General features: G+C 42.8%; 1 protein-coding gene across 1 annotated transcript in view; it reads right to left on the bottom strand.

The window, feature by feature from the left end:
• Positions 1–14,692, bottom strand: part of LOC139392293 (atrial natriuretic peptide receptor 1-like) — a 110,596-nt gene that overhangs the window by 74,286 nt on the left and 21,618 nt on the right. Inside the window, exon 3 of the mRNA XM_071140176.1 lies at positions 3,957–4,144. Within this exon, the coding sequence (XP_070996277.1) occupies positions 3,957–4,144 (188 nt within the window). The remainder of the gene's footprint in view (positions 1–3,956; positions 4,145–14,692) is intronic.

Here is a 14,692-nt window from a genome sequence, read left to right as displayed (position 1 = left end):
CTCTTCTTATTGTAGTGTAGATGGAAATCAAATCAAATTGTATTTGTGACATACACATGGTTAGCAGATGTTAATGCGAGTATAGCGAAATGCTTGTGCTTCTAGTTCCGACAATGCAGTAATAACCAACGAGTAATCTAGCCTAACAATTCCACAACTACTACCTTATACACACAAGTGTAAAGGGATAAAGAATATGTACATAAAGACATATGAATGAGTGATGGTACAGAACGACATAGGCAAGATGCAGTAGATGGTATCGAGTACAGTATATACAGTGCCTTGCGAAAGTATTCGGCCCCCTTGAACTTTGCGACCTTTTGCCACATTTCAGGCTTCAAACATAAAGATATAAAACTGTATTTTTTTGTGAAGAATCAACAACAAGTGGGACACAATCATGAAGTGGAACGACATTTATTGGATATTTCAAACTTTTTTAGCAAATCAAAAACTGAAAAATTGGGCGTGCAAAATTATTATTAAAATTGGGCGTGCAAAAATATCCAATAAATGTCGTTCCACTTCATGATTGTGTCCCACTTGTTGTTGATTCTTCACAAAAAAAACAGTTTTATATCTTTATGTTTGAAGCCTGAAATGTGGCAAAAGGTCGCAAAATTCAAAGGGGCCGAATACTTTCGCAAGGCACTGTACATATGAGATGAGTGATGAAGGGTATGTAAACATAAAAGTGGCATAGTTTAAAGTGGCTAGTGATACATGTATTACATAAAGATGGCAAGATGCAGTAGATAGAGAGTACAGTATATACATATACATATGAGATGAGTAATGTAGGGTATGTAAACATTATATTAAGTGGCATTGTTTAAAGTGGCTAGTGATACATTTTTTACATCAATTTCCATTATTAAAGTGGTTGGAGTTAAGTCAGTATGTTGGCAGCAGCCACTCAATGTTAGTGGTGGCTGTTTAACAGTCTGATGGCCTTGAGATAGAAGCTGTTTTTCAGTCTCTCGGTCCCTGCTTTGATGCACCTGTACTGACCTCGCCTTCTGGATGATAGCGGGGTGAACAGGCAGTGGCTCGGGTGGTTGTTGTCCTTCATGATCTTCATGGCCTTCCTGTGACATCGGGTGGTGTAGGTGTCCTGGAGGGCATGTAGTTTGCCCCCGGTGATGTGTTGTGCAGACCTAACTACCCTCTGGAGAGCCTTACGGTTGTGGGCGGAGCAGTTGCCGGGCGGAGCAGGTGGTGATAATGCCCGACAGGATGCTCTCGATTGTGCATCTGTAGAAGTTTGTGAGTCATTTTGGTGACAAGACGAATTTCTTCAGCCTCCTGAGGTTGAAGAGGCGCTGCTGCGCCTTCTTCACAACGCTGTCTGTGTGGGTGGACCAATTCAGTTTGTCCGTGATGTGTACGCCTTTGGAACTTAAAACTTACTACCCTCTCCACTACTGTCCCGTCGATGTGGATAGGGGGGTGCTCCCTCTGCCGTTTCCTGAAGTCCACAATAATCTCCTTAGTTTTGTTGACGTTGAGTGTGAGGTTATTTTCCTGACACCACACTCTGAGGGCCCTCACTTCCTCCCTGTAGGCCGTCTCGTCGTTGTTGGTAATCAAGCCTACCACTGTAGTGTCGTCCGCAAACTTGATGATTGAGTTGGAGGCGTGCATGGCCACGCAGTCGTGGGTGAACAGGGAGTACAGGAGAGGGCTCAGAACGCACCGTTGTGGGGCCCCAGTGTTGAGGATCAGCGGGGCGGAGATGTTGTCACCTACCCTCACCACCTGGGGGCGACCCGTCAGGGAGTCCAGTACCCAGTTGCACAGGGCAGGGTCGAGACCCAGAGTTTGGAGGGTACTATGGTGTTATTTGCTGAGCTGTAGTTGATGAACAGCATTCTCACATAGGTATTCCTCTTGTCCAGATGGGTTAGGGCAATGTGCAGTGTGGTTGCGATTGCGTCGTCTGTGGACCTATTGGGGCGGTAAGCAAATTGGAGTGAGTCTAGGGTGGACGTGATATGGTCCTTGACTAGTCTCACAAAGCACTTCATGATGACGGAAGTGAGTGCTACGGGGCGGTAGTCGTTTAGCTCAGTTACCTTAGCTTTCTTGGGAACAGGAACAATGGTGGCCCTCTTGAAGCATGTGGGAACAGCAGACTGGAAAAAGTCTGGTCCGCGACGGGGCTGGTTTTCTTTTTGTAATACGTGATTGACTGTAGACCCTGCCACATACCTTGTGTCGGAGCCGTTGAATTGCGACTCTACTTTGTCTCTATACTGACGCTTAGCTTGTTTGATTGCCTTGATTGCCATCAATCCACGGTTTCTGGTATGGGAATGTTTTAATCATTGCTGTGGGTATAACATCGCCGATGCACTTTCTAAAGATTACCCGCTGAACTGTACATACTGTCCATAGACCAAGTAATTAGTCATTTAACATGACTGTATACATTTAGGCAATCTATAATGCTCAGGACGTGAGACATATTCTATCGATGTAATAATTAGGAATGTATGACAAATGGGCTCTGTGCTACATATAACACTTTTAAGACGATGGGCCCGATCTCCCACGAGCTTGTGAGTAAAAACATGGCTGTAATTTAGGAATGTGGCGATAATGTTCAGAGCATGCATTCTGCAAAAATCTAACAATCCTACCAAACTTTATGCTGTACACTCTTAGAAAAAGGGTTCCAAAAGGTTATTCGGCTGTCCCCATAGGAGAACCCTTTTTGGTTCCAGCTAAAGCCAAAAGGTTTCTACCTAGAACCAAAAAGGGTTCTTCAAAGGGTTATCCTATGGGGACAGCTGAAGAACACTTTTAGGTTCCAGATAGCACCTTTTTTGTAAGCATGTACTACACAGTAAGTATGCTAACGAAGCTCTAGACTTTATTTGTGAAGGAGTGAAAAATATTTGATTTACAGTACAGACTGCAGTACATGGCTATTTAGGGTGAGAAAACATGCTGACAGCGCTGTACAAAGCTGGCCTTCCCCCTTGAGATGCATGTTTTTTCCCCCAGTAGTGTGGTGCAGCTTGCATCTATTTAAACTGTCCGCCAGAGAGACAAACATAACTTCAATTCACTGTGCAAGTTTGTTTTGTCAAATGGTTTAGTATGCCGGGAAAATGGAGTAGCTTGGGTTAATTGACCGTAATACCAAGTTATAACTGGCTGTAACATTGTAGATGTGGACTGGATTTGGGCCGTAATAGTTTTGCTGTCTGGGTACTGTCATCAAGTCGAGTCATCTGAATGCTTAACACCCTATATTCCTCACTCAGTGTTACTCTATCTGACAGTGTAATGGGAGATATGCTACAACTGGATATGTTTGGTTCCATTTTTGCCATAGTCCTTTGTTCCATTTTTGCCATAGTCATTCCTTTTCCTCATTCCTTCGTCTCTCATCCATTTCTCTCTTGAAAAAGGTACATATATCGCAGAAAAAAAGATGCATGTTTAGCCAACCACTCTCCAATTTTTCACTGTGCTATTTCACTGTGCTATTTCCTTGAACTTGCGATAAAACGTCCTATTTCACAATATTCTCAAAATGTATCATGTACCTCTCATTACCTACCAATACAGCTGCATGACTGATGCCTTTTTTCTCTTATCTGCTGCTGAGTCATCACTCCTTTACCCTCCCTGCCTTTGTAATATCACTTATAACGACAGTACAGCATACAACTAAATTCCTCTCCTCTATCCCCTACTCATGATATACCCCCTACATTCCTCTTTATTAGGCTATCTGGTAAAAGTAGAGTTAAATCAAATGAAACAATTATCTCATCCCTCCTTCATACCAGTCAAATCTCACTCATAACTGCAGTGTAATGACAGTAATGCAGTCCCCACTAAATCCCATTAAATCCATCTCCTATACCCCCTACTCAATCTACCCCTCCCTTCGTTCCTACAGACCTCCCTCATCCATCCCTCTGTCATCCCCCTCTCACCCTGAAGGCCTTCTTAGCGGCATGGTCATCTGCGTCTCCTCTGTACCAGGGCCTAGCGGGCCGCTTCCTCAGGCTGTGGCCGAACAGGTCGATGAAGAAGAAAGCATAGTCCTCCGGGGGCAAGCCCTCCCTCCAAAACTGTACCATCAGCATCCGGAAAGTGTCCCATGAGCAGCACATGTACACCACTGAAGAAGAAGAGACATAGAAGAGAGAATGTATCAAAGACATATATATCAGTGGAATTTACCCATGTGCTACGGTTTGTGATTCACAGTGGAATTTACCAATGTTCTGTGTGTGTTAAATTTAGGCAATCACTGAACTGATCAATTAGCTCAGTTGGCCAGATGTGGTGCCTATGTTGGAATAAAATCCTGCAGTACTTGCAGCACTCCAGGAAAAAGTTTCGACCCCTGTGGTACTGTTTGTGAGCAACTACAGAGGGTGGACAGAAAACAATAAGGGGAATTGGTTACTACTGTTAATGGGAAATACAGGTGCATCACTGAAGAAAAGGGACAAAGAATTTAGCAACGACTGTGCTATGTGCATTACTAAAGAGAGAGGAGAGAGAGGAGAGAGAGGAGAGAGAGGAGAGAGAGAGAGATAGAGGAGATAGAGCACGAGAGAGGAGAGAGAGCACGAGAGAGCAAGAGAGCAAGAGAGAGAGAGGAGAGAGAGAGAGAGACAGAATACTGTAGCATCTACTGATTATGAATAGTAGACTTTAGGTACACTACTAAAGTGGAATGACAGACACAATTAATGTACACTTGTGCAGACTTTGGAGAACAACATAGCCTCTGCTGCTGTACACACACCAGAGCCGGATGCCTGGTCAGGACCCGAAAAAGGCGAGTGGGAAAGCTAATACTACTCACCAACGTGCAATTATTGGACAATAAACTAGACGAGGTACGATTACGAATATCCTACCAACAGGACATCAAAAACTGCAATATCCTATGTTTCACGGAATGACGACATGGATATTCAGCTAGCGGGATACACGCTGCACCGGCAAGATAGAACAGCACACTCCGGTAATACGAGGGAGGGTGGTCTGTGCATATTTGTAAACAGCTGGTGCAAGAAATCTAAAGAAGTCGCTAGATTTTGCTCACCTGAAGGACGGTATGTTGTGATAAATTGCAGGCCACACTACTTGCCTATACTTTTCGTGGCTGTTTATTTACCACCACAGACAGATGCTGTCACTAAGACCGCATTCAGTCAGCTGTATAAGGAAATAAGCAAACAGGAAACCACTCACCCAGAGGCGGCGCTCCTAGTGGCCGGAGACTTTAATGCAGGGAAACTTAAATCAGTTCTACCAAATCAACATGTTATATGTGCAACCAGAGGGAAAAAAATCTAGATCACCTGTACTCCACACACAGAGACGCGTACAAAGCTCTCCCTCGCCCTCCATTTGGAAAATCCAAACACAACTCTATGCTCCTGATTCCTGCTTACAAGCAAAAATTAAAGCAGGAAGCACCAGTGACTCGGTCTATAAAAAAATGGTCAGATGAAGCCGATGCTAAACTACAAGACTGTTTTGCAAGCACAGACTGGAACATGTTCTGGGATTCTTCCGATGACATTGAGGACTACACCACATCAGTCACTGGCTTTATCAATAAGTGCATCGAGGGCGTCGTCTCCACAGCGACTGTACGTACATACCCCAACCAGAAGCCATTACAGGCAACATTCGCAGTGAGCTAAAGGGTAGAGCTGCCGCTTTCAAGATGCGGGAACCCGGAACCCGGAAGCTTACAAGAAATCCTGCTATGCCCTGCGACGAACCATCAAACAGGTAAAGCGTCAATACAGGGCTAAAATTGAATCATACTACACCGGCTCCGACGCTCGTCTTATGAGGCAGGGCTTGCAAACTATTACAGACTACAAAGGGAAGCACAGCCGCGAGTTGCCCAGTGACGCGAGCCTACAGATGAGCTAAATCACATCTATGCTCGCTTCGAGGCAAGCAACACTGAGGCATGCGTGAGAGCATCAGCTGTTCCAGGTGACTGTGTGATCACGCTCTCCGTAGCCGATGTGAGTAAGACCTTTAAACAGGTCAACATACACAAGGCTGCATGGCCAGACGGATTACTAGGACATGTGCTCCAGACATGTGCTGACCAACTGGCAGGTGTCTTCACTGACATTTTCAATATGTCCCTGTCCCTGTCTGTAATACCAACATGTTTCAAGCAGACCACTATAGTCCCTGTGCCCAAGAACACAAAGGCAACCTGCCTAAATGACTATCGACCCGTACCACTCACGTCTCTAGCCAGGAAGTGCTTTGATAGGTTGGTAATGGCTCACAACCCCATTATCCCAGAAACCCTAGACCCACTCCAATTTACATACCGCCCAAACAGATCCACAGATGATGCAATCTCTATTGCACTCCACACTGCCCTTTCCACCTGGACAAAAGGAACACCTACGTGAGAATGCTATTCATTGACTACTGCTCAGCATTCAACACCATAGTACCCTCAAAGCCACACTGATCCTCAACACTGGAGCTCCTCAGGGGTGCGTGCTCAGTCCCCTCCTGTACTCCCTGTTCACCCACGACTGCATGGCCAGGCATGACTCCATCACCATCATTAAGTTTGCAGACGACACAATAGTGGTAGGCCTGACCACCGACAACGACGAGACAGCTTATAGGGAGGAAGTCAGAGACCTGGCCGGGTGGTGCCAGAATAACAACCTATCCATCAACATAACCAAGACTAAGGAGATTATTGTGGACTACAGGAAAAGGAGGACCGAGCACGCCCCCATTCTCATCGACTGGGCTGTAGTGGAGCAGGTTGAGAGCTTCAAGTTCCTTGGTGTCCACATGAACAACAGACTAGAATGGTCCAAACACACGAAGACAGTTGTGAAGAGGGCACGACAAAGCCTATTCCCACTCAGGAAACTAAAAAGATGTGTCATGGGTCCTGAGATCCTCAAAAAGGTTCTACAGTTGCAACATTGACTGGTTGCATCACTGCCTGGTACGGCAACTGCTCGGCCCGCAAGGCACTACAGAGGATAGTGCGTACGGCCCAGGCCCAGTACATCACTGGGGCTAAGCTGCCTGCCATCCAGGATCTCTACACCAGGCGGTGTCAGAAGAAGGCTCTAAAAATTGTCAAAGACCCCAGCCAGTCATAGACTGTTCTCTCTACTACCGCATGGCAAGCGGTACCGGAGTGCCAAGTCTAAGACAAAAAGGCTTCTCAACAGTTTTTACCCCCAAGCCATAAGACTCCTGAACAGGTAATCAAATGGCTACCTGGACTATTTGCATTGTGTGCCACCCCCCAACCCCTCTTTTTACGCTGCTGCTACTCTCTGTTTATCATATATGCATAGTCACTGTACATTCATGTACATACTACCTCAATTGGGCCGACCAACCAGTGCTCCCGCATATTGGCTAACCGGGCTATCTGCATTGTGTCCCGCCACCCACCACCTGCCAACCCCTCTTTTACGCTACCGCTACTCTCTGTTCATCATATATGCATAGTCACTTTAACCATATCTACATGTACATACTACCTCAATCTGACTAACCGGTGTCTGTATGTAACCTCACTACCTTTATAGCCTCGCTACTGTATATTGCCTGTCTTTTTATTGTTGTTTTATTTCTTTATTTACCTATTGTTCACCTAATATCTTTTTTTACACTATTGGTTAGCGCCTGTAAGTAAGCATTTCAGCGTAACGTCTACCTACACCTGTTGTATTCAGCGCACGTGACAAATATATCACTAGCCACTTTAAACAATGCTACCTAATATAATGTTTACATACCCTACATTATTCATCTCATATGTATACGTATATACTGTACTCTATATCATCTACTGCATCTTTATGTAATACATGTATCACTAGCCACTAACTATGCCACTTTGTTTACATACTCATCTCATATGTATATACTGCACTCAATACCATCTACTGTATCTTGCCTATGCCGCTCTGTACCATCACTCATTCATAGTGATGGTTTGTTGGTTATTACTGCATTGTCGGAACTAGAAGCACAAGCATTTCGCTACACTCGCATTAACATCTGCTAACCATGTGTATGTGACAAATAAAATGTGCTAATTTGCTTAACTTGCTAAGAAAATACAAACTAGCTGTTTGCAGATGTAAGAAACACAAACTAATATTGTAATTATAAAATGCTTGTGGACTTATATTAAGATCAAAGTGGAAACAACATCGTTGTCATCAACATTGTTGCATGTGCTGCATTGACCATGCAGACTGAAAGAATGTGTCTCTGGTCAAGCAACAACAAATGCTCTCCTTGAGTGACAGGGGGCGGGGCTAGGTCTGGGTGGAAAGCGGCATGGAGAGAGAGATGACTCAAGGAGTGGAGTACATAAAACATAAACATAAAAATGGACATTACACACGGCGTATCTCATTAACAAACCAAACATTAAAATACTGTTCTAGCAGGTAAAGTAAAAACCCAAACCGGTCCGTGCATAAATACCGGTATATGGCAAAATACTTATTTTCCACCATAATTTGCAAATAAATTCATTAAAAATCCTACAATGTGATTTTCTGGATTTTTTTTCTCATTTTGTCTGTCATAGTTGAAGTGTACCTATGATGAAAATTACAGGCCTCTCTCATCTTTTTAAGTGGGAGAACTTGCACAATTGGTGGCTGACTAAATACTTTTTTTGCCCCACTGTATATGACTGTTTTAATACACTACAGAGAAATAGAGTCATTGTTATGTAGTCCTGTACAGTAGCGGTGCCTGGGTAAGATTTCCTCATCAATCTACACATAATACCACATAATGACAAGGCGAAAACAGGTTTGACATTTTTGATAAATTATATAAAAATCAAAATATTTACATAAGTATTATTTCCTATGAGACTCGAAATTGAGCTCAAGTGCATCCTGTTTCCATTGACCATCCTTTAGATGTTTCTACAACTTGATTGGAGTCCACTTGTGGTAAATTCAATTGATTGGACATGATTTGGAAAGGCACACACCTGTCTATATAAGGTCCCACAGTTGCCAGTGCATGTCAGGGCAAAAACTAAGCCATGAGGTCAAAGGAATTGTCCGTAGAGTTCTGAGCCAGGATTGTGTCGAGGCACAGATCTGAGGAAGGACACCAAAACATTTCTGCAGCATTGAAGGTTTTCAAGAACACAGTGGCCTCCATCATTCTTAAATGGAAGAATTTTGGAACAACCAAAACTAATTCTAGAGCTGGCCGCCCGGCCAAAATGGGCAATCGGGGGAGAAGGGCCTTGGTCAGAGAGTTGACAAAGAACCTGATAGTCACTTTGACAGAGCTCCATAGTTCCTCTGTGGAGATGGGAGAACCTTTCAGAAGGACAACCATCTCTGCAGCACTCCACCAAATCAGGCCTTTATGGTAGAGTGGCCAGACAGAAGCCACTCCTCAGTAAAAGGCACATGACAGCCCGCTTGGAGTTTGCCAAAAGGCACCTAAAGGACTGTCAGACCATGAGAAACAAGATTCTCTGGTCTGATGAAATCAAGATTGAACTCTTCGGCCTGAATGCCAAGGGTCATGTCTGGAGGAAACCTGGCACCATCTCTACGGTGAAGCATGGTGTTGGCAGCATCATGCTGTGGGGATGTTATTCAGTGGCAGGGACTGGGACACTAGTCAGGATCGAGGGAAAGATAAACAGAGCAAAGTACAGAGAGATCATTGATGAAGTCCTGAGCGCTCTGGAGCAGGTTCTCTGACTAGGGCAAAGGTTCACATTCTAACAGGACAACGACCCTAAGCACACAGCCAAGACAATGCAGGAGTGGCTTCGGGACAAGTCTCTAAATGTCCTTGAGCGGCCCAGCCAGAGCCCGGACTTGAACCCGATTGAACATCTCTGGAGAGACCTGAAAATAGCTGTGCGGCAACGCTCCCCATCCAACCTGACAGAGCTTGAGTGGATCTGCAGAGAAGAATGACTGAAGCTCCCCAAATGCAGGTGTGCCAAGCTTGCAGCGTCATTCCCAAGAAGACTTGAGGCTGTAGTCGCTGCCAAAGGTGCTTCAACAAAGTACTGAGTAAAAGGGTCTGAATTCTTATGTAAATGTAATATTTCAGTTTTTTATACATTTGTAAAACAATCTAAAAACCAGTGTTTTCTATGTCATTATGGGGTATTGTGTGTAGATTCATGAGCAAAAAAACTATTTAATAGATTTTTTGAAAAAGGCTGTAACGTAACAAAATGTGGAAAAAGTCAAAGGGTCTTATTACTTTCCGAATGCACTGTATACTTAGTTTAATACAGTGACAACTAAACGATACCAAAAACAATTTAGTCCAATCAAAGTAAGCTAAATATGATTTCGCTGTCCATAGAACTGATTTGTGTGTGTGTGTTTGTGTTTGGCTTTTAGTTTTAAATTGTCCTAGGCTACCTGGCTAAAATGCTTGCTCGCAAGCCTAACTACCTTTAATGGGCAATTATGCGCCAGGCCACCTAGTTAAAATGTGCCTAATACATCTAGCTACATATTGAACTTCCATCCTCTCAGGGGCACAATGTATTGTTGGATCAGAATCCCCGTTATAATCATTGACAAGTGCGGGGAATTAATTAAAACCGCAAGTCCAAATCCCTACCTCCATCCATGGCTAATTTAGGAAAGGTATGATTTTAGCTAGCTATCCCTTGGAGGACAACGACACAACGAGATGCAACAATTTTTTTCTGTAAATTACGTTCTGTTTTTGATGTGATTGGTGTGAAGGCAAATCAAAACTGGCTTCCCTTGACAATTGTTTTAGGTGTGCCAGGACTAGGGCTGTTGCAGTGACCGTATTACCGCCACACCGGCGGTCACGAGTCATGAAGGCAGTCAAATTTCCACATGACTGTTTAGTCACGGTAATTAGGCTTCTCCAAGGTCTGATGCTGCTGATGGTCATTAGTAGCCTACCAAACTTGCTAACTGCCTGGTACTCATCACTCTATTGTCCCTCTAATCACTGACATAAATGCAAATGTGTTAAAAAAAATCTAATCAAACACTTCATGAGAGCCAATGAGCTCATGTTGTGCAACATTTCTATAGGCTATGCAATGTGCGAGAAAACAGAGTGATGGCCTCTATTAAAAAGAGGAGGATCCCATCAGCTTTCTATAGGCTAGGCCTACTATATTTGTTTCTAAACTTTCCTAATATTAAGCACATTGCTTATCTTTACAACAGGAGTATAGTCTACCTGGCTGGCATGAAAATGAACCACGGGAAAAACGTCCTCCATTCGCTACTTAAGCGCAGAGATGACATGTATATTGAGACAGGTGCATGGTAATGTTCCATTCAAAATAAAAAAATATTTCATATTATTTAGAATAGTCTGATGGGGGACAACATTAGCCTATCACTTGTGAATGATATATTATCACTTGTGAATGATGCCCAGCGTAAGACAAGCAACAATGCCTTTTTTTGTGACTTTTTTTCATTGTCGCACACCTCATGTAGCATAGCCTATAGGTCTATATGTTTTGATAAGCTTTGTATCACAACTAAAGTGGAAAAATAACTTCTTCAAATTAAGAACATTAATCAGCTTTACAAGGGCTGTAGAGCCTAACTGGAATACAGTTGAAGTCAAAGTTTACATACACTTAGGTTGGAGTCATTAAAACTCATTTTTCAACCACTCCACAAATTTCTTCTTAACCAACTATAGTTTTGGCAAGTCGGTTAGGACATCTACTTTGTGCATGACACAAGTAATTTTTCCAACAATTGTTTACAGACAGATTATTTCACTTATAATTCACTGTATCACAATTCCAGTAGGTCAGAAGTTTACATACACTAAGTTGACTGTGCCTTTAAACAACTTGGAAAAATCCAGAAAATTATGTCATGGCTTTAGAAGCTACTGATAGGCAAATTGACATAATTTGAGTCAATTGAAGGTGTACCTGTGTATGTATTTCAAGGCCTACCTTCAAACCCAGTGCCTCTTTGCTTGACATCATGGGAAAATCAAAAGAAATCAGCCAAGACCTCAGAAAAAAACTGTAGATCTCTCCACAAGTCCATCCTTGGGAGCAATTTCCAAACACCTGAAGGTATCACATTCATCTGTACAAACAATAGTACGCAGGTATAAACACCATGGGACCACGCAGCCGTCATACCGCTCTGGAAGGAGACGCGTTCTGTCTCCTAGAGATGAACGTACTTTGGTGCGAAAAGTACAAATCAATCCCAGAACAACAGCAAAGGACCTTGTGAAGATGCTGGAGGAAACAGCTACAAAAGTATCTATATCCACAGTAAAACCAGTCCTATATCGACATAACCTGAAAGGCCGCTCAGCAAGAAAGAAGCCACTGCTCCAAAAACTGCCATAAAAAAGCCAGACTACGGTTTGCAACTGCACATGGGGACAAAGATCATACTTTTTGGAGAAATGTCCTCTGGTCTGATGAAACAAAAACAGAACTGTTTGACCATAATGACCATCGTTCTGTTTCGAGGAAAAAGGGGGAGGCTTGCAAGCCGAGGAACACTGTGAAGCATGGGGGTGGCAGCATCATGTTGTGGGCATGCTTTGCTGCAAGAGGGACTGGTGCACTTCACAAAATATATGGCATCATGAGGGAGGAACATTTTGTGGATATATTGAAGCAACATCTCAAGACATCAGTCAGGAAGTTAAAGCTTGGTCGCAAATGGGTCTTCCAAATGGACAATGACCCCAAGCATACTTCCAAAGTTGTGGCAAAATGGCTTAAGGACAACAAGGTCAAGGTATTGGAGTGGCCATCACAAAGCCCTGACCTCAATCCTATGGAAAATTTGTGGGCAGAACTGAAAAAGCGTGTGCGAGTAAGGAGGCCTACAAACCTGACTCAGTTACACCAGCTCTGTCAGGAGGAATGGGCCAAAATTCACCCAACATATTGTGGGAAGCTACCCAAAATGTTTGACCCAAGTTAAAGTATTTAAAGGCACTGCTACCAAATACTAATTGAGTGTATGTAAACTTCTGACCCACTGGGAATGTGATGAAATAAATAAAAGCTGAAATAAATCATTCTCTCAACTATTACTCTGACATTTCACATTCTGAAAATAAAAGTGGTAATCCTAACTGACCTAAGACAGGGCATTTTTACTTGGATTAAATGTCAGGAATTGTGAAAAACTGAGTTTAAATGTATTTGGCTAAGGTGTATGTAAACTTCCGAATTCAACAGTACATAAGCAACACGTGAGTTCCAATTTTGGGGAAGATCATTTTCACCATAAAAATGCACCTTAATAATATTAAAATAATTACATGCATAATCGCATTTGTGGTCACTTTTGATAATGTGCGAGAAAAAGAAAAAAAATCCCGCAAATGGAACATTCGCGGTTATCAGCCTACTGGTGTGTGCGAATTGCTGTGCTTATAATGTGAAGAAATAGCCTAACAGTTTATCAACATTTTAAGCTAATCGTTCCGATCTGTTGCGCCAACCTCATTGCGTAAAACATATTTTTGATACTAGTGGTTGTATTCACTTGGGATCTATCGCATCCCACAACTGTCCCAGACTAAGTTTGGAATAATTATTTTTCGCACAGAATATGTCAACTTTTGTACTATGGGGGATAGTAGATTGACATAGGCTAGTGCTTTCACTGTTCATTAGGCCTACTCATCTTGTTGACTGACGAAAAGTAAATGTGGACAGTTCATCCAATATGGATATGAATGTGCGCAGTTGAGTCTCCTATGTGTCTGTCTTCACTTATAGCCTGTGAGAAAGACCTAATCACCTGATGGAGAGTTGTGTGAGTGAGAGGTGCTTCGGAGCAGGCAGCACTCAGGGAGAAGAAGGGCTGTAAAAGGTATGGATTTTTTGGGGTGCATTATGGCCACACAGTGAGATACATTAAGCCTCTTGCGAATTGAAGTAAAATTGTGAAACACAGAGAGACGAAAAATACATTATTAAAATACATTTTTGGGGAGAAGCCTCTGGGAAATTTGAGGCATTATCAAGTGCTCCTCAAATTGTGAATGGGAGACTGATGAAGTGTGTACAGCCTGTGCAAAAAAAACAAAGCAGACCTCATGCCTTTCAAGTAACTTTTTTCAAATCATCATTAGAGTCGCATCATGCAGCGTTACAATATATTAAAAATCAAAACATATAGCCCAACGTTTGTAGAACTGCAGTTACATCAATAAATGTAAAGCATATAGGAGCACCTATTTTTTTGCAAACCGCTCAACACAGAATCGTCGCATGTGCGCACTCCCTGAAGTCGTTTGGAGAAAATATCCTTTCTATTTTATTCAGCTTTGTTCGGTTGTATTCTTCATACTAAAAAAATATATAAAATAATTCCACGGAATTCTAAGCAAATCTTGTCTGCTAAATAAACTACTGTAGCCCACAGCCATATGGCATAGCCAGACCAGGACAACTCAGAATATGCTATTCTGTTCTTCTGAAATAGACTACATTTTCTTCATATCATGTTTCTTTAGACATGACTAAAATAAATCATGGATTTACCGTTAATTAACGGTCAATTACCATGAGACAGATAGTTAATTGCTTGACAATCACCGGCTGACGAAAGTTCATGACCGCTTAGGACAATTCACAGTTGCGCTCACTCAGTGTAGCTCAATGCTGATGGGCTAT

The sequence above is a fragment of the Oncorhynchus clarkii genome, chromosome 32, assembly GCF_045791955.1.
Source record: "Oncorhynchus clarkii lewisi isolate Uvic-CL-2024 chromosome 32, UVic_Ocla_1.0, whole genome shotgun sequence".
NCBI classification, from domain to species: Eukaryota; Metazoa; Chordata; class Actinopteri; order Salmoniformes; family Salmonidae; genus Oncorhynchus; species Oncorhynchus clarkii.
Note: the sequence above shows the minus strand (reverse complement) of the source record. Positions and strands in the feature narration are given on the sequence as shown.